This window comes from Castor canadensis, chromosome 7 (assembly GCF_047511655.1).
Source record: "Castor canadensis chromosome 7, mCasCan1.hap1v2, whole genome shotgun sequence".
Lineage (NCBI taxonomy): Eukaryota > Metazoa > Chordata > Mammalia > Rodentia > Castoridae > Castor > Castor canadensis.
Window position 1 is genome coordinate 120791301 of NC_133392.1, and position 24847 is coordinate 120816147.

The 24847-nt window shown below is 41.9% G+C and overlaps 1 protein-coding gene and 1 non-coding gene across 4 annotated transcripts; both read right to left on the bottom strand.

Moving 5' to 3' along the window:
• Positions 1-287: 287 nt before the first annotated feature.
• Cpt2 (carnitine palmitoyltransferase 2) lies at positions 288-21630 on the bottom strand. Of its 3 annotated transcripts, none has more exons than XM_020158404.2 (5): positions 21355-21629; positions 12420-12500; positions 9582-9688; positions 2300-3607; positions 288-1141 (listed from the first exon to the last, which is right to left on the bottom strand). In XM_020158404.2, exons 1-5 carry the CDS (start codon positions 21504-21506, stop codon positions 810-812), a joined length of 1980 nt encoding a protein of 659 aa, XP_020013993.1. In that variant the 5' UTR covers positions 21507-21629; the 3' UTR covers positions 288-809. The 3 variants fall into 3 exon arrangements, with proteins under 3 accessions (XP_020013993.1, XP_073936198.1, XP_073936199.1); XM_074080098.1 differs by having other exon boundaries at positions 901-1141; positions 2289-3607; positions 21355-21630; XM_074080097.1 differs by lacking the exons at positions 9582-9688; positions 21355-21629.
• Positions 21631-24430: 2800 nt separating this feature from the next.
• On the bottom strand, positions 24431-24537 carry LOC141425140 (U6 spliceosomal RNA). The gene has a single exon (XR_012450232.1). It is a non-coding gene; the product is annotated as a U6 spliceosomal RNA (small nuclear RNA).
• Positions 24538-24847: the final 310 nt, after the last annotated feature.

The window sequence follows — 24847 nt, forward strand, 5'->3', positions numbered from 1 at the left end:
CTCATTTTGCTGGAAAAGAATAAAAAAAAACTATCCTCAAACCCATGGGCAGAGCCTTTATTGCAATAGGCCTGCCAGAATCAAGCAGAACCATTTACTCCTTAGAAAAAGGAAACGGATGTCATCCAGGAGAGAGCACAAGTTTACAGAGAGAATCCAACAGTGCTTCCCACACCACCTAAAGAGCCAGAAGCCAATGGGAACTTACTGCCACCTGAACTTACTAGTGGAAAGTTCTTTGTGGGGATTAGGAAACTAGATTAAAAGAAAAAAAAAGAGGAACTATCTTGAAACAACAATTAAAATTTATTTCTCCTTAAACAATAAATACACCTGAGTTATTTTTCTAAGCCCTATCTCCTGATCAAAGGGCTTTAAAACTGAAATCTCTCATTATCTTTAGTGGTGTTTTAGTCCCACTCAGAAATGACATGTTTAGCTTTAAAACCATGATCCTACAGCTCAAGCCTGCAGCACTGGCTGCTCAGGCACCTGATTAGTTTTGTTAGGCACAGAATAGCACGTATACATAGGCCCTCATTTTCTTGATGAGGAAGCAAAGGAGGCTTTTCACCCACCTTAAAGAAGTTTTTGTTTTGGTTTGGTTTGGTTTTTTTGCAGTTGTGGGGTTTGAACTCAGGGCCTACACCTTGAGCCACTCCACCAGCCCTTTTTGTTGTGAAGAGTTTTTTTCAAGATAGGATCTTGTGAACTATTTGCCCGGGTTGGCTTCCAAAGACAATCCTCTTATCCCTGTCTCCTGAGTAGCTAGGATTACAGGTGTGAGTCATTGGCACCTGGCTTAGAAGCTAAGTTTTGATGGATTTGCCTTCTAAAGCATCAAACATGTCTCCTAAGGACTTCTCGACACAGTGGAGAAACTCCTGGGCATCGCGCCCTGAGTAGGAGGAGACGTTGCAGCCTATCCAGTTGTCATGAACAGCGTACCCAATGCCAAAGCCATCAGGGACCACGGGGGCAAAGCCACCGAGATTCACTGCTGGGCTGCTCAGCGTGCTGGTGGACAGGATGTTGTGGTTTATCTGCCCATATGCAGGGTCCAGGTAGAGCTCAGGCAGGGCGATCCCTTTGGCAGCCGCCAGGTACCGCATAGCAAATAAGTGTCGGTCAAAGCCCTGGCCTGTCAAAGACAAAATGGAAAACCAGAGACTCAGAATCTCAAAACTGAAAAGGACCTCAGGCAAACTCCCAGCCATGGTAGGAATCTCCTTCACAGCATCCTGAAGAGTGGAAGGAAGGTCTGTCTATCTTTGTATACATACTTCCAATTCACTAACCTTCAGAACAGTTCATTCCAAAGAACTTTAAATCATTAAAGTGTATTTTTTCAGCTGTCAGCAGCTGAACTAAAAATGAGCCTAACATGAAAGCATGATTTTTTTGCGGGGAGGGGGGTGGAAGGAGGAAACAGGGTCTATGTAGCCCAGATGGGCTTGATCCTGGTTCAGCCTCCTGAGTTCTGGGAACACAGGTATATGCCACCTCGCCTGATTGAAAGCATGATTTTTAAGATTCTGAATCTAGAGCATGCCTGTAATTCCAGCACTGAGGAGGATGAAACAGAAGGATCATGAATTTGAGGCCAGCCTGGGTTACATGGCAAGACCTTGTAGAAAATAAAGAAATCTAAAATGAAACTCAAAGTCCATGTGTAAAAGAAAGACGAGATTGAACCACTGGGACAAAATGGAAAGGGTATTGGACCAGGGTTCTAATTTCAGCCTTGCTACTCCCTTGCTGTGTAATGCTGGGCCAGTGGCATCAGTTTCCTACCTTCAAATGGAGAAGGAAAAGACTAGAAGGTCCTGGAGATCCCTTTCAGTTCCAGAACTTTATGGCTACTTGAAAGGACTAAACTATGGACCCTTCATATCCTTTCCAGGTCTTGAATTTTATCACAAAGTAGTGAAGAAGGACAATACTTTAAACTGGGAAGAGCTTTCCCAATGAACTACTTATAGAGAGCCAACACACTGCAACTGAAGTGATAACCAGTAAGTGATAGAAAAAAAAAACAAAAAAACTCGTGTGTCATAGCTGAAAGTGACCTTAAATAAGGGGAAAGTTCCCCATGTCTGCTTAGGACATGAGAACATTCTGATCCCTAGTGGCTGGCTTGCTCTTCACACTGCTAGAGTGGAAAATATTCCTTTTGGGATTTGTCAGATGGGCTGGACCTACTGACGTGGTCAAAATTAGATATGGGTGGAATATTACTGAGGCTAACTCGAGCACAGAAGGCAGCAAGACCCAGGACACACTCCCACCCCTGCCTCACCCATTGCTGCTTCTTTGGTCAACTGGCCGTGGTACTTGGAGCACTGGGCTACCAATTGCTGAAGCTCACTGGTACTGTGTTTGGAGGGCTCCTTGACAAAGGCCTCAGAGCACCTCTTTGTGAAGATGGAGGCTGGGCGGATGGTCTCAGTGCGGCCATGCTTGAAGGCTGCAGTGCTGCATGACTCGTATGTGGCCACTGTCCGTCCATACTGCCGCAGGAAGGCCATCTGGAAGGCCAGCTGGGCCACTGCGTCAGGACTCAGCTTCTGCTTCTTTAAGAATTCTTTGCCACCTCTGTGAAACTGGATGCAATCAATGGTGAGTGTTTTCACGGTGGCATCAAACTTTTCCTTAGCAGCAGTGATGCCAGCCTTTAAGGCATCGTTCAACTTGAAGCTGAGTTTCTGCACAGCGACAGAAGAGCTGGTGGTAATGGCTGGCTGGTTCTGGGGAGTGATGGCAGGGGTCTGAGTGCTGTCATTAAACACTTCATTGAAAAACCTGAGCACTGCAACGCCATCACCCCAAGCATGTTCAAAGTGGACAGCAGCAGTACCATCCTTGGCCACGATAAGGTTAAAGGATTTATCATACCAACGGTTTGTGCCATCACCATGCAGCATTGTGTGGGACAAATGGATGAGGTCCTTAATGGGGAAGTCATCTAGGCAGAGGCAGAACACAGCAGAGTCCACTTTCCTCAAGGTCTCCTCATTCCCGCCACTTACCAGCTTCTGTCTGAGCTCTGCCCATACGTCTCGGTTCTCACTGGTCAGATATGCCAGAGGAAACTCAGGGGCAGGGCTGCTGTCTGCAAGAATGTACTTCAGATGTGCCTGGATTTCTGAGGGGCTTACAATATTTCCATCCTGATCCAGGACGTCAAAAACATAGAAATGTCCTTTTCTTAGGACCAAGAGGTGTCTAGCTTTGTCATCGGTAAAGAGTTCATCCCGACTAGGTTTGGGTAAACGAGTTGAATTGAAAAGCCGGAAATACTGGGACATATCCAGGGGATATGCATTGACCAAGTATGCCCCATACCAGGACAGAGAAGAAGGCACAAAGCGTATGAGTCTCTTAAAGGTATTAGTGTCACTTTTGGCAGGGTTCAAGTGGAACACCTCTGGCTCTAGAAGGCCAGCCCGGAGTGTCTTCAGAAACCGGATGGCAGAAACAGTCATGTTGGTTGCCCTGGTGAGCTGATCATTATACTCCGATTTTGGGTCAGGATTGAATGAAATAAATGGGTTAAAGTTCAGAACAATGGAGTCTCGAGCAGTTAAATACATATCAAACCAGGGACCTAGAAAAGAAAAAAAACCAACAACACAAAAAAAAATTAAATAAAACTGAAGAAAAAAAAATGCAAGCACAGGCAGAGGAAAAGGCATTATATTTCATAACATATAAATATGAAATATAGTATTTCATAATATTATGAATAGTATTATGAAATATTATAGTCATAATACTATGTAGCTCAGGCTGGCCTTGAACTCTCTATCCTCCTGTCTCAGCCTTTTGAATGCTAGAATTATAGATCTGTACCACCATGTCCAGCTGGATTCTGTCACTTTTGATAATGTTTGCATGGTTCATCCTTGCTATAGCTATCAGAACTTCATTTCTTTTTATTACTGAATAATGTTCCATATTTTGGATAAACATTTTATTTATCCATTAGTTAATGGACAGACAGGTTGTTTCTGCTTCTTAGCCATTATGAAGTATATTGCTGTGAACCTTTATAGTCAAGATTTTATATGGACATATGATCTCATTTCTCTTGAAGATATACATAGCTAGAAGTAGAATTGCTGTCATGTGGTCATGACATGTCATGTCTGTTAAACCTTTTGATGAACTTCCAAGATGTTTTCCAAAGTGGCTGCACCCTTCCCACCACCTGCATGTGAAGGTTCCAATTTCCAAATTCTCTCAACACTCACTAGTGTATGTATTTTTTTCCAGATGGGGTCTCACAATGTTGCCAAGACTAGCTTCAAACTCATAATCCTCCTGCCTCAGCCCCTAGAACAGCTGGGATTACAAGAGCATGCCACCATACCCAGGTTGTATGTCTTTTAAATGGGAGCCATTCTTGTATGTGTGAAGTAGTATATCATTATCACTGCAGATCTGATTTGTATTTCTCTAATGTTTATTAATTGCTTTTTCTTCCTCAGTCTGTTTCCATTCTTGGTTCTTAAAGTAATAAAATTCAGGGACACCTCATGCTAGAGCAAAGTAATTAATTCCCACCCCTTGTCCTTAGGTTTCTCTCACTTCATCTGCTTTCAGGAACAATAGCCATCCTTGATTGCCTTCTTAATGGGGTAGCAGTGGGGGGATTTCCCATGCCTTTCTGTATACAGTATACGTTTGTGCAGTCTTTTCTTTTAGAAACTACTCAAAGGGCAATTACAAATAACTATTAGTGCATGTGGGTCATTCAGACTAGCCCTTTACAATCCTGTTTTGTCTGTTAAACTTCCAAAAGCAGTATTTTATCAGAAAACGTATATTCAAGGGAACTTCCTTCTGGTACTAGCAAACATGGATAAACTGTACAAATAAAGATTGTCTTCCTTTGAAGGAAGTAATTTTCACAGGTAAATCACTGGGAAAAAGATTAATAATCCAAATTTATCTATTATTCCTTGGTTCACTCATTCCATCCCATTCCTTGAGAATCTGTGGCAGGCCCTGGTCCAAGGGATTTAGAGAAGACTAGGTTGGGGACTTTGACTCTGAAGAACACTAGTGAAGAAGACAAATAGAATTAAAATGTAATGCAATGCACTAAAATGTGAGAGAAAAGAAGTATGATGGGTAAGACATATTTATGAAAGAAGACAAATTCATGCCTTTGAACCCTACCCAGTCCTTTAGTAAAAGCATTTTAAAGAGATGTAAACCAATATGGCCAAGGGAATAAGAAAAGAATAAATCACGGAACTCACAAGTGTTTAGGCAACTGATAATGACCAAAACAGACTCAAGAAAGCCAATCCTAAACTGGAAGAGATGTAGACAAGAAATAATCTGATTTATATAGCAAAACCTCCATAGAGCTCAGTAACTGGCAGCCTAGATAGAGCCAGTTTAAGGATGGTTTAAGTAGATAAACACTGCCATCCTACTATTCCCTCCCCACTCTGGTAGAAGATGTGTTTTATTCTCAGGATTAAGTAAAACTGGGAGACAAAAGTCACAGCTGAGTTCTCAAACCTCCCTCACTTACCCTGCTTCTACAACACTAGCAAGCTTTGGACAGTTTAATAGAAAAATCTTTCCTGGGGAATCTAATCCAAAGACACTACTACTGGAGGCACCCCAAGGAAATACTTTACCCAAATTACAATGCAGTGAAGGGTATAACTGATGAGTTTTACTCTTACCCACAAAGCTCCCAACAGTTATTAATATATTACACATATCTAAAACAACAGGAAAGAGGTAAGCAACACCAAAAGAAAGAAAAGCTGGGTGCAGTGGCTCACACCTGTAATCCTAGTTACTTGGGAGTTGGAGATCAGCAGGATTGTGGTTTGAGGCCAACCTGGACAAAAAAGTTCACAAGACCCTATCTCAATGAAAAAAGCTGGGCATGGTGGTATGCACCTGTCATTCCAACTACACAAGAGACCTAAAGTAGGAGGGCTGCAGTTCAGGCTGGCTTTAACTACAGCTAAAAGGGCTGGGGGTGTGACTCGAGTGGTAGAAAGCCTGTCCAGCAAGTGCAAGGCTCTGAGATCAAACCCAAGAAGGGAAGAAAAGAGGGAAAGAGGGAGGAAGAAAGGGGAAGAGAGAGGAGGGAGGAAGATACTTGGAGGAGACAGATTATGAAGGGAGAAGAAAACTTATTTAAAAATTCTGGAAATAAACTATTTTTAATCCTAAAAACAACAACAAAAAGAGCTCTTAAAAACTAATAATAATAATAATAAGGAAAGCAGGAATTAGGAAGTCGAAGAGCTGGAAGATAAAATTAAGTAAATCTCCCAGACAGCAGAACAAAAAGAATATGATAAAAAACATGAGAAAAGATTACAAAATTATAGGACTAGGCTAAGAAATTCTATATCTGAGTAAGCATTCCAGAAAGAGAAAATGAGAAAAACAAAAAGAGAAAAATCAAAGAAATAAAACTAGACACTCTCCCAGTCAAAAGATTCACTAAGTGGCCCAGCAAATGAACAGACCACAGCAAAATACAGTATCTGAAATTTGACAACATTGGGGAGAAAGAAATTTCTAAAAGGTTCCAAAGAAAGAATAACATTAAACTTGTCAACAGCAGCACTGGAAGTTAAAAGACAATGGAACAACAGTCTTCAAAATTCTGTGGCATCAAACAGCATTTTCCAGGAAGCTTTAGTCTGTCTTCATCCCAGGAATGGAGACAGCAGGACAAACTCTATGACCTTGGCAGAGCCTACAACAAACTCTTTTCCAAACCAAACTTTCCTGGGGAAATTGAAAAGAAGTATGCTATGCTAGACTTTAGAGAGGAAAAAAACAGTCCATGTCACTAAGGACAAACAGAGGTGGTATAGGTTTTGCACCACCCGTGAGAATGTCCAACTGCATCTTCAATGGGCCAGTGACTAGAATAACTTACTATCAATGAGGTCAGACATGTTATAACCTTTTTTTTTTTTCTTTTTTTGGCAGCACTGGGGTTTGAACTCAGGGCACTCTACCACTTGAGTCATACCTCCAGCCCGAGGTCAGGCATAGACAAAGAGAGAAGCTGGATAAGTCCTAGCAACTCTGCATCAGGAGACTGCAAAGACTTCAGGTCTATAGCAGTGAAAAAGAACTTTTAACTTCATTGGGAATGCAGCATGAAACCCTGGGCCTAGCTGGGGGTGGGGATCTGCACACTTGCCCAGATCTCACCCCTGGCCAGTCTTCATCCTAGAGAGAGATGATTCCAGGAGGCGTTCATCTTTTACCATCTTTTGACGGCCAACAATTAACTTCTACAGATATCTGGAGATAGATGAAGAAGGGGAGGAAAGCCAGGAGGAGGCTGGCTGAGGTGTTGCAGTTAGACAGCCTCGCTAGGGAGGCAGAGAGAATGAAGAACCAAGATGAATAGTCTGAAAACTAGATGCAAAGCAGGAGAAGGCACTGCTGAAGATGCCTTATGTGGTAGTCCCTGAAGAGAGGTTCAGTAAGAGAGAACATTCCATTTTACTTGTCTGTCTTTTAATACCAATCCTCCCCTTAACAAGATCCTGTTATCCCAACTATTCTTTATTGAATTCTTTTTTGGAAGGCAAAAAGAAAAAAAATTTCATGGCACCATAATTTACAACCTAGCCAAACAGATTACCACTGAAGTATGAGAGCAGTTTTAAAACTTTTGTTTCCCATGTTCTGCTTCCAGATAGTAAAGGGTATACATGCTCTGACAAAATAAAGGGAAAAGCCAAGAAAGAGGAAAATATGAACTCCAGGAAACAAAAGTCCCAACATTGAGAAAAATGAAGAAATACTCTAGATAATGGTGAATAACCCAACAGAAAGGAGCCTCTTGCAGGCAAACAGTTTCCAGATCCAGACCAGAGCAAGTCAGAAGTTCTAGAAGAGACTTGGTTAAGAAGACCAAACTAATAGAATGTCTGATGAGTTGATGCATTCAGAGGAGATTCAGACAGCTTAGGAGGAGTCTGAGAATAAATTATTAAGCACATAGAAAACTAAACAAAAGAAAGGATGAAATCATTATTAACTTCAGTGAAAACAAGTAGTATAAGAAAAGAAAAATGATACCAATATATTACATGACTCAACTGACAACAGTATTTATATGATTAGACTCGTATAGACGTGAGATACTGAGTTAAACAAAATCATAAATAACTATGCTGGAAAAGTGAGGGGTTAGTGAATAGGCCCACTTTATTCATGAATTTATTACACATAGTTTTGGCCAAACATGGTCAAAAGAAAATAATATTTTTTTTAATTTTGAAAACAAGAATTTTAAATTCCTGTGTACTTATTATGCAGCTCAGTTAATGCAGAGAAATTCTCCATCCTGTGTTATTGTCAGTTATGTTTAAATCATTTGTGTGATCACGTGATTGTTTCCCTGTCCTCAACTTTGTGAAAATCTACCTCCCAAAAAGCAAATGGTGCCCAAAAAGCAAGGTAAAAGTTAATGTGCTTAATTGAAGTGATACAGCAAAAATTTTAGGTTTGTTGAAAGGTGGCATGTCTTTATTAGAAGTTGGTGGCATATGGAAACAAGCATCTGCAATGCAGTACTAAACTCTGCGTCCTGAGCATACACGGTTTTCCTCAGATACCAAGGGTTTACTGTCTGGTTGCAGGGAGAATATAAAAGACTGCTAAATTCTAATTTTTCATTAGTGAGATGTCAACATAGAATGCTTAAAACTAAGAAAAATTAAGATGCAGTAAGGTAAGTATATAATTTAGATATAATTAGAAGCAGGTGAGAAGTGGGAAATTAGGAGTAGGTTGGCCAACTGTTATTTTTTTCCAACAAGCTTTATAGAATAGTTTGATTCTTTAAACTGTGTGTATATATAACCTTGATAAAAATAAACTAAATTATGCCAACATGTGCCCCTATAACCCAACTACTCAAGAGGCTGAGGCAGGAGAATCATGACTTTGAGGCCAGTCTGAGTTACAGAGCAAGGCCCTGTTTCAAAATAAATAAACTAAATTAAAAGAAGTGCTCCAGAAATAGGGTTGGAAGCAACTAACTCTAAATGAAGAGGGAAAGGATTGAGGTTTCAAAGGAAAACCACCCTGCCTGGATGGCAAAGAAAGAATCTGCCAGGTAAGAAACAGAAGCAGAGTAACATGGACAAAGGCACAGAGGGTGAAAGGCAAATGGGTTCAGGGAATGATAAGCACTTCAGATGTGTTGAGGCACGATCTGTATCAGGGATAGTCTTGAGTGAGTCCAGACTGTGAGGGAACTAGAACAATACTCAGAGGACACAGCACTGAATCCTGCATCCCTTTCAGACAGAATCATTGATTGGGTTCTGTCTTGATCCCACCTATGGAGAAGCCAAGCTAATGCTCTTGAGCCCAGACTCCGTCAACACCTTACAAGAACAGGAACTCACATAACCTTGATATTTGCCTCAGGAAGTGGGGTAGGCCATTCCTTCAATACTGGTCTCACTAAAAATATTTCTGAGACCAGAATAGGAGACAGGATGCCTTATTTTCCATGATGGAGGCTCTGAGAAAAAAATCATGCCCTAGCCCAGTCCACCTACCGGAAATGTAGCTTGTATGTTTATTCTGCTTATCCTGGGCAACCAACTGTTCATGCAATTCTTTTCCAATCCCATTTTCAAAACTCTTGCAAAATTGTTCTGTTTTCCTGAAATGTTCAAGAAAAGACAGAATCAAACCATGGTAGGAAATACATGATTTAAGAAATACGAGTTTAGATTCATGGCCAAGAACTCAAAAAGGGAGTTTTGGATTCCCAACAGCATCTCCCTAGAACCTGGAAGTGAGATCAGAAAATACCTCTGAATAGAAAAACAGGAATCAGCTGGGTGCCAGTGGCTCCTAGCTACTCAGGAGGCAGAGTTCAGGAGGATCACGGTTTGAAGCCAACCCAGGCAAATAGTTTGTGAGAACCTATCTTGAAAAACTCTTCACAAAAACAGGGCTAGTGGAGTGGCTCAAGGTGAAGGCCCTGAGTTCAAACTCCAGTACTGGGAAAACAAAAAAACAGGAGTCAATCTAAAGTAAGTCAATCTAGGGTATCAGGAAGATCAATCAACATTTCACAAAACTGTACTCTAGGAAGCAATTTGGCATGGAGAAAAGGGCTAAGTTTGAATCCTAGCTCTGACACTTTCAAACTGAGGCTGGGTGGGTAGATCAGGAGAAGAAAAGCATGGGCAACAGGAGCCAGGAATTCAGAGATAAACATTGTAATAGCTTGCTTAAAAGCACAAATGCACTACTCTCTTGTCTTTAAGCTTCATATTCCCTCACTAAGCTGCAACATAAAGTTTTAAAAAAACACCAGGTGCCGGTAGCTCACACCCTTAATCCTAGCTACTTGGGAGGCTGAGATTGGGAGAATCGAAGTTTGAGACCAGCCCAGGCAAATAGTTCCACAGACCCTATCTCCAAATAACCAGTGGATAGGGGTCTGGAGGTATGGATCAAACAGTAGACCACCTGCTTTGCAAGTGCTGAAACGCTGAGTTCAAAACCCAGTCCCACCAAAAAATAAAAGCAGCTCTCTCCCTCTGCTTTGCCTGGTTGTCCAAATGATTACTACACTCTGGAAACACACTTGTCCTACAGTTGTGGGCGGGGGAGGAATAGCTGGTAAAATGACTTCTTTGATCACAGAGGTGCTTGCAAATGAACATATTTATCTTAAGGAAGGACACCTGGCTTAAAAGGAGCATCTGATGAAAACTATCCTTTGTTTAAAGGGATGCTCAAGGAAAACAGACATCTATGTCACAGTGACCCAAATTTACTAAACTGACCAGACTTGATATCTCTGGGCTCAACCAATAATGTCAAAACCGTAGTAAGTATGAGTGAAAATACCAGGTGTCTAGAAAAAAGTGGAACACTCATTCTAAGGCAAATTTATACCAAACCCCTAACCCACTTTCTTGCCATTAACATCCCTGCTTTTAGAGCACTCACTGTGCCTCTTTTACAGGTATGCCTGCACCCCTATCTGGGTGTGTACTATCCTATGCTTCCCTTTGCTTTACTAATAAGCTTTCTTGGTCTCTACTGTGATGTGTCTTAACATTCTTTATTGTGAAAACCTTACAAACCCAATAACCAAGGGCTAGATAGAGACCTCATCCCTTTTGGAGACCCTCCTGGAACCTCACTGGTCTGGTAACAAAGCTGTGTGATTTTAGACAATCTCTCTGGACCTCAGTTTCTTCATGAGTAAAAGGGAGATAATAACACCTCCTTAGAAGGTTAAAAAATATGTATTGAGCTGGAGGCATGGCTCAAGTGGTAGAGTGCCTGCCTAGCAAGTCCAAGGCCCTGAGTTCAAACCCAAGTATCACCAAAAATAAGTAAATATTTATAAAGCTAAGGATAGTCTAAAACATAACACTCAGTAACTACTAATTCATTAACATTTTAAGAGAAATGTCAAGTAACTAACCAGGAATATTTAAAAGCAGAGGTCTAGAGTATGAATAGTTCATCTGTTTTTCTGTTACTGTCCAGTGAAGGCCTCTGTGATTCTAATGACAATGCCTGTTGCAAGTGCTGTACAAAAATCCCCATTATGAGGATGAGTACTAGGCCACAAAAGCTTAATGCAATCTACTTTGTGATAATATCTAGTATTTCCATGCTGTATTAGTTCCCTAGGACTGCCATAATAAAGTACTACAAACTGGATGGGGCTAAACAAATTTATTCTTTTGGAGTTCTGGAGGCTAGAAGTACAAAACCAAGGCAACAACAGGACTGTGTTCTTTCAGCAGACTCTAGGGAAGAATTTGTCCCATGTCCTTTTCTCAGCTTCTGGTGTTGCCAGCAGTCCTTGGTATTCTTTGGTTTGTTTATGCAATACTGCAATCTCTGCCTCCATCCTCACATGGCTGTCTCTGTGTCTCTTTCTTTTGTAAGGAACACCAGTCATATTAAATTAAGGACCTGCCTGGCTCCAGCAGGACCTCATCTTAACTAATTGCATTCGCAACAACCCTGCTTCCAAATAAGGCACGCTATCCAACCAGGTAAACATGCTCAGCAAGCAAACTTGTGGTCTTGAGACTTGATCCTCAGTGGGCCTACGCCCTATAAATGACTAGTACCAGCCAGCCTCCCAGGTGTACGTGCAAGGTAAAGTACAGACTTGGCATTCTCACATATACGCCTCTTGTTGAGTCTGGTTAGAGGGACTCTCACCTCAGGGCTTGGTGAGTCCTTCATGAATAAAAACCAATTTCCTGAACTTGCAAAAGTTTAAGCTAGGTTCCAGGTCTGGAGACCCAATTAAGCCACAGGCATTCACTGAAGCATGGTCTACCACACTTAACAGCGTCTTCTGAATGCTTTCCTCCCAACTATGGTCCCTCAGGACTCCCAAGGCTTACCTGAACTGGCTATCATCCAAAAGAGGCTTCTGTGCACTGAGGTATCTCCTAATGGTGTCTTCAAGTTTGGGGATAGGCAGCCTGGGGAAAAAAGCAAGGTTGGTATAAGGCTGACAATACATGAAAGATATTAATTAGCTTTACAAGCCAAACTAGTAATTTCTTCCCTACAAAAAACCAGTAACAGAGCCAGGTGCCAGTGGCTCACACCTGTATCCTAGCTGAGGATCAGGAGGACTGCAGTTCAAGGCCAGCCTGGGCAAATAGTTTGAGAGAACCACCCCCCCATCTCCAAAATAACCAGAGCAAAATGGACTGGAGGTGTGGCTAAAGTAGTAGAGTGCCTGCTTTGCAAGTGCAAAGCCCTGAGTTCAAACCCCCATCCCACAAAAAAAACAACAACAAACCAGTAAAAGGAAGCCATTGACAAATCAGAATTGATTCACCTTTAGATGGCTTTAAATAACCATTTACATTTTAGCGCTATAGATACCCTTACAACCACTAATTTACACAGAAAATCCCAAATAGGGCTGTAACTACCTCATAATTACAAAGGTTGCTACTTAACATTGCCTAGGAACTTTTTTTTTTTACATTAGGGTTATTAATGAAAGTTTACTTTCTTCTTTTTCAAGAAAATTCTTAATTAGAGACAGGTTCAAACAGCTGTTGTTTCTCAAGCCAGGCACAGTGGCTCATGTCTGTAGCTACTCAAGAGGCAGAGATTGGGAAGATTGAGATTTGAGGGCAATTGAGACCCCATCTCAACAATGAAGTAGGATGTGGTGGTGTGTGTCTGTACAGTAAGTCCTCCTTATTCTTGGATTTATTACATGTGATTTTGACTAAGCACTGTCAAAAAAAATCAAAAGAAATTTCAAAAACAAAAAATTTAAATTCTTGGATATGCATTACACAGCTCAGTTGATGTGTAGCTCAGTCAGTCTTGCATTATTGTCAGTTGTGTTTAAATCCTGCTGAGTATTTCTCCACCCTTAATTTTGTGAAAATATGCCTCCCAAAAAGCAAACAGTGCCCAAAAAAACAAGGTAAGAGTTATTTATGGTAATCATGCCAAGTCAAGAAGGGCATGCAATGGGTTTCATTAAAGTGGTAAATGTATTGAAAGGAAGCATGTCTTTAGTGGAAGTAGGGTGGCACTATGAGAAAAGTAAATCTGAGTCCTGAGCATTTGCGGTTTTCCCTCGGCACTGGTCTCCTTGGAACCATGTACCTGGATACCAGCAGTCTACTGTAATCCAGCTATATGGGAGGTGGAGGTAGGAGGATCATGGTCTGAGGTTGGCCGGGGAAAAAACTCAAGACCTTACCTGAAAAATAACCAAAGCAAAAAACAGCTGGGGGTGTGACTCAAGTAGTAGAACATCAGCCTAGCAAGCGTGAAGCCCTGAGTTCAAACCCCAGTACTGCCCCTCTCCAGCCCCGCCCCACACAAAAAAAATCTTTTTCAAGTATTAACTCTAGCCTGATCTTCCTTTAGTGGGATACATTTTCAGCATGATAACTTATTTTTGAGTACTCATTGTGTTAGTTAGTGACAAAACACCTGAGCAAAACAACTTAAGGGAGGAAAGCTTTATTGTGGCTCACGGTTTAAGAGGTTTCTGTTCATCCTGGTGAGAGAGCAGGGCAAGCAAGGCGGCTCACCTCATGGCGGCGGGGAAGCAAAGCAAGAGCGAATGCCTGTGCCTCTAGCCTTCTCCTTTTTCTTATGTCTTCCATCTGAGCTCCCAGCCTGCGGAGGGCGCCACACTAAGGGTGGGTCTTCCCCCTTAGTCCTCTGTGGAAACACCTTCTCAGGTACACCCAGAAGTGTGCTTTACTAATCTCCTAAGTGCTTCTCAATCCAATCACGTTGACATCAAGATTAATCATCACATTTATATAAAAGAAACCAAAATTTCCAGATGGAATTAAATCAAGGCAGCCTAGAGTATATATAAAAATTATTACTATGGATATAAAAATCATGTTTTCTATAAGATATAATAAAGATAAGTTGCTCAGGTCTACATTTGTTGATATAAATGCCATATACCAATGCAGATCACCTCATGTGGCAGACAATGGCCATGATGACACGTTACTGCCTCACAGCAAAACAACAAAGCATGGATGAGCTTTTCACAAAGCTAACTTTGCCTCACTTGAAAGTTTGTCCTTAATTCTACACAGTATGCTCTTTTTTAATAGGGGTCATTAAAAGTCCTTGCTTTTAAGAAAATGTTGATAGCAGTATTTCCTTCCTAATCTTACTGATCTGTGAAATCTAAAGTATAAGAACTACTGAAACATTGCAAGAAAATAAGATTTAGAATGAGACCGAGGATTGGACCCCGAGCTCTGTCAGTTAATCTCTAGTTATACAGTTATGGTGCCAAATTACTTAATGTCTCTCAGATTCCATGTCTGGTCTATTCGTTGGAGAGAATTGCCTCACAGAGAAACACAAAATGCTCCTGTCGAGTTCCAACCTCACCTAGCATATGTCTCTCATTTACATGTCTGCATATTGAAAAGGTTAAGTTCACAGCCTTTGGAATCACAGATCAAGTCTTGTACCCTGGACTCTGGACTTAGTATCCACGTGATTCTAGGCAAACTTCTTATCTCTCTGACCCCTGGTCTCCACTTGTTAAACAATAGTTAATTAGATTATTATGAGAATTAAATGAAATAATAATAATATAAAGAACTCAGCAAAGTACCTGATACATAGTAAACATTGAACACAGCATATCAAATGTATAGATATTCCAGTGTCTGTATGTATGCATAGATAAGGCATCCTAAGTTCTTCCATTTCCCTACTTTCCTCCTATTCTGACACCTCTACTTTAGGTACAAACCTGTCCACATTTATTTCCTTCTATCCACTCAGCAACATCCAGTATGGTCCCATGCACCAGTTTTTCTTCACCAGTACCTTCCTCTATATCTTTTGAAACTTCCATTCTCAACAAGCTACCCTATATTTTATAGTATCTTATCCAGTCCATCTCTTTTCTCCTCACCTTTCTAAAGCTTGCTATCCTGAAAATACCATTTGCCTTTGAATTTGCTCTGACAAAAAGCCATTCTCCAACTTCTAGAAGGGACAAAGCACTTCCTTACTCTTACCACCTGCCATCATTGTTTAACAAGTTTCTTTCCTTTCAAACCAATCGTGCCACTTTGTCCTCCATCTTCATCTCTATTACCTACTCCAAGGAAAAGTAGGTAGTAAACCAGCTCTCTGGGGATGAAGCCCTGAGTTATAGCATTTATGGGATTCTGTGGTGTATAAATACTTCCACTGTGGTCAGCTTCAAACTACCAACATGAGGTCACTGAATTACTCTGTTTGGAGCTGGGAAGAAGTGAACAGAATTGGCTCTCATGATTTCGTTATATATAGGGAGGGCTTTGACACTCACGGTTCTTCCTCTGGAATTCCTTCTCTGACCTCTACAGGCACATAGGCTAATACCCAGCAAGCTTCTAACAAATGTATGCTCGATGAACTTGAACTTAGTCAAGTTGACTATTCCTTTTACTGTCTTAGTCTGCTTTGTGCTGCTATAACAGTATCAGAGGCTGAGTAATTTATAAAGAAAAGGAATTTCTTTCTCATAGTTCTGGAGGCTGGGAAGTCCAACATCAAGGAGGGTCACTGAATTATTAGTTTGGTGCTGGGAAGAACAGTGCCTGGCACATAGTTAACACTCAATAAACTACTCTGTTCCCAAGTCCTATAGACCTTACCCTTGCCACCAGTCTGTTCAGCCCCCTGGGGACCTAGCTCCTCTTCTCCCCTCGGTGCCTAGGACAGCAGGTCTGTTTAGCTGCCCCACCCTCATTCTCCCTTTTACTGGTAACAGCACCCTGTTTTCCTGGAAGAATCGACTTTTCCCACTCAATCCCTGTAGTTTGGGTGGAATTAACTACCCAGACTCCCAGGAGTGGTCTCATAGCTTCCTGGCCAGATATAAGGTGACTCAGTAAGAAATATTAAGGCTTAATTACAGGAATTCTTTGGAACTTCTAGGGAATCCCTATTAGCTTGGGTCACTAGGAGATTAGTGTATATGAGAAAGCCTGATTGAGAAAAAAGTCACACAAATGAAGAATTCAGTAAGAAGGCAAAACAGGCCTGACAAAATCATTTGAGTTTCTTGATCCAACATGGATTTTTCAGGCCTGTAAGCTCATACATCCCTATTTGCTTAAAAGCGACTTTTATCCCTTCATTTTTATTAGGGTATATTCATTGTAATAAAAGCCACTTTCAATGGGAATTTCTATAACTTGCTTCCATACAGGCCATCACTGCAACAATTTCCTTTTCACTAAGTATTTACAAACCATTTTTCCAGTTGCCATTCTCTTGAAAAACCATGATGTAAGAGCACTTCTGGTCTCTTCAAACTACCTCACTTCCTCCACTTTCCTCAAAGAATTGCAGAAGTAGGTGCACATGTAGCCACAGTTCCTTCAGCTCCCTGTGGGCTAATTCTCCAGGCCTCAAAAGAAGAAGAGCCAGGGTCTGGAGAGATGTGTGCCTCAGTTCCATCTCAACCACCCCACCCCCATCTAATCATCACTTGCCCTAATAAAAGATGGAAGAAAAGTAAACACTAAGCAGATTTACCGCCAGTCCAGTCTATCTGAGTCACCTACTATAATTACCAACCACCTTCGAGCAGCAGGTGCCATAGTGTTCTTCCTGCAAGTACACAGCTAAAAAGTTTTTTTCTAAAAAAGAAAGTTTCTTTTTTCTTCCTCTGGTTTATTCTTTAATTCACTATCCTGTGGATTGCTTACCCACTGGGTTTCTCAAGTACTTCATAAATACCTTTTTTGATATGCTAAGAGCATCTAATAAAAATAAAACATAGGGAACAAATAAAAAGCTGTTCTATATGCATAGGATCTGGTTTATAATTGAGATAGTGTTCACCAAGTTACTTGGGAATAAAGTTATTATGGAAGTCAAGAAGACCATGCCTTCAGAGCTCACAACATTACTGTTTCTCCCTGTGTTATCCTCCATGTCCTGGAAACTCTGCCTCTCCTGCCTCCCACATGAATTCTAGAGACTCTGTCCATTATGTCTTGAACACCAGTTATCACCTAGTGACTGGAATTAAAAGAAAAACAGCATACAATTGACATTTATTGTGGATTAATTATAAACCTAATACAGTGTCTCATAATGGCCTCCCCCTCCACACCCAAGGTCAATTCCAGTAACTGAAGGCCTAACAGTGATTCATTGGGCTGAAGCCTACCAAAAACCTCTCAAAATTTCTGATTGCAACCCACAGTTCTGCAATTTTTACTTGGCATGTGCTATTCTGTCCTTCCCTCATTCCTGTCACTTGGTGAACTTCAAAGTCTAGCTCAATGTCACCTCCTTTGAAGCCTCCCTCACTTGTGCAGGCACTAAGTCACTCCCACCTCCACACTTTCACAACACACTGGTTCTCTCCCGGCACATTCTAGACATGTAACAAATGTTTATAACAGTTACAGTTGCTTAACTGATTATCTGCTGAGTATGAACTCTGGGCCAGATTCTGCACTAAGTGCTTTATGTTAGGGTATTTAATTCTAAATACCCTAAGAAGATGGTAATACTAACATTCCCATTTGGGGGTAAGATGACTTCCTGGTCACTCAGTAAAAAGTACAGCTGGGATTAAGTCAGGTCTGACTCCTGTCTTACCACCTAACCACTGCTTCCCAATCATCACATTACATCATAACTGTTCACCTGTTGAATTTCCTCTATAGTACTGTAAACACCTCACCATGGCAGATGGGCCTCCAAAGCCTTATTAATAAATGTTTATTAAATTAATAATTTGAATGAGGTCAGGTTGATTTGCCATTCATCTCCTCAGGATTTGCAACATGACAGCCTAAGATTATACCTCTTAAAAATTACACAGCTAAACTATACACTTAAAAAATGGGTAAAATAGTAGCCATGTTATGTATATTTTACCACACTGACCAAAAAAAAAAAGAGCCAAGAAAAAACCATAACAATTAAACAAGCAAATGATAGTGCAAGGGTTCCTAACAGAAAGAGAGTCCAAGGCTACCTGATAAAAAGTGGCAGTGATTAGAGGGAGGGAATGACTATTTACAATATTTCCTTATTTCTGGCTTCTTATATTAGGGTCCTGGAAACAGCCATTCCATCTTCACAGATGACTGTGGCATTAAGAAGTTAACTGAATTTCTAGCCAGGCATGGAGGTGCATACCTATAATCCCAGCACTCCAGGAGGCTGAGGCAGGAAGATCAGAAGTTCACAGTTGGCCCTGGCTACATAGTAAGACTCTACATCCAAAAAAAAAAAAGTTAAAGGGCTAGGCATGATGGAGCACTCCTGTAATCCTAACTACACAAAAAGCATAGGTAGGAGGATCTCAATCTGACATAGCCCCAGGCAAAAAGTGCAAGACCCTATCTGAAAAATAACTAAAACAAACAAACAAACAAAAAAAAAGAGCTTTGCCATAGCTCAAGTGGTAGTGAGGCAGGCTAATAAAACTGGTGTGTGTGGGGGGGTATGGGGGAATGGACGACTCACCAGGGGCTTCCTTCTCTTAAGCAAACAAGCACCCCCAGCAGGCCCTAAACCATCTCTAGAGCAATAAATCCCCTCTAATTTGTAAATACCCTGGCATCAAGAAGAGATGCCTGTGGTCTGCCTTGGTTATTAAAAAAGGCTTTCCCCCAATTTGACCTCCCAGCCCAAGTCCTCTCATTTAGGATCTCATGAATATTGGCTGCATCTCATACATACAATTAAAGGCCAAAAATTAGCATAAGCCCATGCACAGGATGCCCTTTCTAATGTGATAAGGCTGTGTTAAGTAAACCAGCTAGCGACCTTAATCCTTCCCTAAGGACTGCCCAGGTTTTACAGCCTTACAATTCATAAGTTGGTCTTTAAATAAAGAGATCAATGCTTCACACCATCTGGCGGGGGCCCACTGCTTCTCTGGCAGTGATTTTTTTCCTTACTATTTCTTTCCTTTTCTTTCAATAAAGTTTTGCTACTATTTTGCAGTTTGTGTCTCTATCCAGGTCTCTGTTCAGGTGACACAAGAACTCAGGGATCTTCTGGACTAATGTCTTCTTAGACTACTCAGCCTGGTAACAATAGAGTGCCTGCCTAGCAAGTTTAAAGCTCTGTTCAAACCCCAGTACCACTACCCAAAAAAATAATAATGAAGTTCTACCAGACCTAGAAGTAAGAGCTTTTCACCAACCGTGACATCACATGAATGAAGAGAATATATTTTACTAGCCCAGAATCTCAGACAAAAGGGATTTCATCTCCCCTCTTACACCCACTTTATAGATGAGATAATGGAGGCCTAGGGGGAAGCTGGTTGCTTAATCAGTGACCACTGGTACTGTTTGTATTTTCAGATTCTTACAGATATTTTTTGTGCTGTGGATGGACTTGAAGTAAAGGATCTTCAATATTCTTTCCAGTTTTCTAATTCTGAAATACAGAAAAAAATCCCTCTGCTCTTAAACCTGGGTGGAGCCCTAGCCTGCCTGAAACTCAATGACCTGGCTCAGCTTGGCAAGTGAAGACATTCTGTGAGCCCTCACCTTTCCCCTACATACTGACACAGCTCAGACAAAGGCTGCCAAATTCAGATGTTTGCACAGTGTAATTTCACAGGAAATCCTCCTCTGATCATCTTGCTGAGAAGGCAGGATGGGCAGTGATGATGATGGAAGTAACTCCTGGATGTGGAAAAAAACAGCAACCCAGAGATGCCTGTGATACAATGTTTGTTCTTTTCCTAGGGAGAGGGGAGAGAACACTGATCTCGAGTCCCTGGGCTGGGGGATCCCCAGTGGCAGTTTGGTGAGAAAGAAAGTGAGATGGGTTTTTGAGACAAATTTGGAACTTGGCTCTAGGTACTAAACTGTGAGTGGGTAGAGAAGACAGTTTAGTTTGGGTTTTAGAGAATGAAAGTAGTTTCTAATATTGGAGAGGGAGATCTGGGAATTCAGATGAATGCTGGGAGATCAAAGACAAAAACTGAAAGTGAAGTTAAGAAAGTATTGAATGAGGGAGGGAGAGAGGAATTTGTTGGACCATTTTGATGGAACAGATAAGATTCTGGGTAAGGTATTGTAGAAGATGGGGGTAGCCTATGGAGAACAGCAGTGAGAATTTGGGACGGTCCTGGATCTAATTTGAATAAGATGGAATTTGGGAGGGGTACTGAATGTGTAGAATTCTGTGAGTTGCAAGAAGTAATGTGGGTAAGGGAGGATATTTAAAGGGGAGCGGTGCTGAGAAAGGTTTGGTGGGATGAAGTTTCCAGGTAAAAAAACTGGACTTAGGATGGACCTGGGGGAGTAAGTGGAGAGTACAGGTGCACAGAGGGGTGCGTTTGCTGGGACTAATCGAGTAGTAAAAGAGCAGGGTACTGAAGGAACGGAGTGGAACTGAGGGTTCTGGGTATTGGATGAAGATGAGCACTGGGAGAAGTTGAGGGAGGGTGACTACAGTACGATGTGTCAGGAATTGACTGCCCATATTTGGGCCAGTCATTAAAGTGCCTTAGGGAACACTCTAGTTGGAGGGCTAGTGGTAGTGCTGGAGATATTCAGGTAGGATATTTTTGTGAGGGACTCCGGATATCTGGTTGGAAGTTGGGTCAATCGAGATGGAGAATCTGAGCATGGGAGGATTCTAGAGAGAATTTAAAGGTTCTGAAGCCCCTGTGCCAGATTAGGAAAGTCGCAGGACTTCCACACTGGGGGATGTGGCTTGCCTCCAAGGCGAGCGCGTGGGGCGGGAGCGGGTTCAGGACGAGACCTGAGTGAGTGGAGTCAGGCTGGGGCCGATCCGAGCTGACGGTGGGGGCCGGGAAGCCGCGCTCACCTGGGCAGGCTGTCCTGGTAATGCATGGTGGGCACGATGCTGTGCTGCAGGTACTGGCCGGGCCCGGAGCCGGCGCTGAGGGGCCGACAGGGAGCTGCCAGGGCAAGAGCAGGGCCCCGGGGCCAGGCGCGCAGCAGCAGGCGGGGAACCATTGTCCAGGGCGCTGCGGCGGTGAGAACGCGGCGGCTGGGCGAGTTCAAGTGCAGAGGAGGGGACGCTGCCCTCAGCGCCGAGGACACTGCGTCAGGGACTCGGCGTCCAGTTGGGCTCCGCCCACACTGCCACTTCCGGCCGTGGTAGGGCCCCGCCCCTCCTTGCCTGCATGTGGCCCCGCCCATAGCCTGGCCCCGCCCACCCGGGCCCGAAAGGCTGTCGCCAGCAATATACCTGGTTTTGCTTTCTATGGAGGGAACCTGGTACACCGAGCTGTGAAGCCTCTCCCTTCTTGTACGGCGCTGAAGAAAAAGAAACACTGAAACACGTTTTGGAATCTGAAAAACCTACATTGTTTCAAGGCTCGGTCCCTGGGAGAAATGCACAACATTTTAAACCTGTGTCTTCACCTTAAGTAGAGATCACGATCAACATACCTCCCACGATTCTAGATTTATTTCACCAAGATAAATTGGTATGTAAAGTGCCGGGCGTTTAATAAGTGATTTGTAGACGGTGGCGGTTGTTCCTGTTAGTGCTTGTAATTCGTGGCGTTGGTCCTGCCAGCTCAGCTAGGCAGGTCTTAGAAGGAATGTGTGCATGGAGTCCCGGGATCCCGCCACTTCTTTGCAGACAGCCCCTTTAGAGCAGGAGCCCCTCTGCGTGAACATCCTGTCTCAGTTTGAGCAGTTCCAAACATAGGAGGCTCTGTTAAGAGGAAAGCTTGTCCTCTATCTCTGGGTAGGCTTCTAGGCTCAGTATACCGCAGGGGGGCTGCCTGTCACCACAAATCGCCCTCAAGGCGCCTTCCTACTCTGACTCGAAGATTCCACAACTTGTACGTAGATCCACCATCCCTCATCCATCACAAAACAGCTGTGGTCAGTCTTAGATCTCAGCTGTAGCTGAAGGATTAAATAGGCTCCACTCCCATTTTACAGAAGAAAGGGTGGTATCAGAAGACATAAAATTATGCTGTCTGGGTTGAGGCACAGCAGGATTCCATTCTGGGAACACAACCTTCCTTCAGCTCTGCCTCTCAGTCAGGACCCTGTGGGTTTGAGGCAGCCAAGTACATTCTGTTCTATGACTAGCTAATCAGAACCAGGAGCTGGAGCATACCCAAAAGAGCACTGGATTGAGAGTCAGGAGATGTAAGTTTTGGTTTCATCTCTGTACATCTTAGTTAAGTGACTGCCAGTTGAACAGGAAAATCACTAACCAGCTTGGACACTCATTCAATGATAATTACAAACACTAAAGAACTAAGCATGAAACTTGAAAATACTGAAGATCTAAACCTCCAGCCTTGAGGAGAGAACAGATCCAGCCGGCCCAAATCCAAACCATCAACACCATTTGCCTGTAATGTGTAGTGTCAGAGGGAAAATATAAAAGCCCTCTTGAAAAAGATCAATTGTCTCCAAATCCTAACTATTAGGATTTGAGATATCTGTTTGAGGCAGATATCCGGACCTGTGTAGGATCAGAAGACCAGGAAGAAATGGTGGACTTCATCATAGGACAGTGGCTCAAGTCTAAAGACAGAGGGCCAAGGAATAGGGCCTATCCAATCTAATAGCTAAAATGGGGACACAAAAGCCTTCTGTGGGTGCATGGCCAGTACAGACAAGCCTAACCCCAGGCTCGTGTCCAAAGTCTTCTGCATTTGCCCCCACCTGTCTCTCCAGCCCCCATGTCACCTGAAATACTCTATGGTATATGACACTGAAGAACTCATCATCTCCATCCCTTGTCCTTTTCCTCCAGTAGTGTCACTGCTTAGAATGTGCTTTCCATGCATCTCTGTGTAGAAAACTTACTCATTTTTCAAACCCCATTTTGAAAGTCACAACCTCAGTGAAGTCTTCATCCTTCCTACCCATAAGAATGAATCCCTCGCTCTACTACTCCATAGCACGTTACATATTTGTTTACTGCTATATATGGAAACATAACTGTATTACAAGTTGTTTAACTATGAGTTGTTTAATTAATCCATTCACCTCTCACAATAAATGTTGAGGTTGCTAAGGCAGGGGCCTTGTTTTCATTTACGTATCCAGGTGCCTAACTCAGGGCCTACTGTGAATAGGTGCTTTGCTTCTTTTCCTAGGATGGTCCTGGGGACTGAACCACATTAAGGATAGCCCAAGCTGAAAGTCCAGAAGGACCATCTCTTGCTGTGTAAGGGTCAAGAAAGGTCCTATACTTAGAGAAAAATCCTAAAGAATAAGTTGTTTGTGTTGAAATAATTCCCAGAGTTTTGCTCTGTTTTGAATTAACTGTGAAAAAGCAGAACACAATACATATATATCATGGAAATGTCATAATGAAACTCTCTGTATAGATATCTTAAACAAACAAAAATTTTTTTTCCCTCAAAAACAGAGGACAGGAACATAAATCAGGTCCTGTCTAGGGGTTAGTACCAGTGAGAGCAGGGAGGATATAAGAAAAGGGTGAAGGAGGGTAAATATGGTGGAAATATGTACTCATGTATGAAAATGGGAAAATGAGACCTGTTGATACTATTCTAAGAATGTAGTAGAGAGAATACAGGAAAATGATGGAGGGGGTAAATCTAAGATATATTGTAACCACTTTCATAAATGTCACAATGTACCTCCAGAACAACAATAATATGATCATAAAAAATTTTAAAAAAGAAAAGAAATGCCTTAAGAACATGGGCCCAAGTGACAAAACTGGAATAAATGGATTAAAATATTGTATCAATACTGAGAACTATGGTTATCTATGAGACTTCTGAATTCTTGGGAAATATGCATTGAAGTATTTAGGAATAAAGGACCAGAATGACTTTATTATCAAATAATTATCATAAAAACTATGTGTTTTTGTATATATGTGTACATATATTTGTATATAAAGATATGTGTACTTTTTTTATTTTTATTTTTTAAATATGGAACGCTTCACGAATTTGCATGTCATCCTTGTGCAGGGGCCATGCTAATCTTCTATGTATCGTTCCAATTTTAGTATATGTGCTGCCGAAGCGAGCACAAGATATGTGTACTTTAAAAAAAGAAAGCAGAACACAGTGACCTAGCTAAGTAATATATTCAAAATAAAAGTTTTTTAAAACACTGAATTTTAACTGGATAGTTTCACATTTCAACAAAAAAAAGAGATCCAGTTGGTTAACTATAACCGAAGACAACAAATGGGAACACCCTAATATTCAAAGAAAAGAAAGATTTGGCTGTTTTTATCTCTTTGCCTTTTCTTCCTTCTTCCTATCTAGAAGATACTTTGGAGACACATTGTCATCTTGGACCACAAACCAACATGCCAAGGGAGAAAGTGTGAAAAG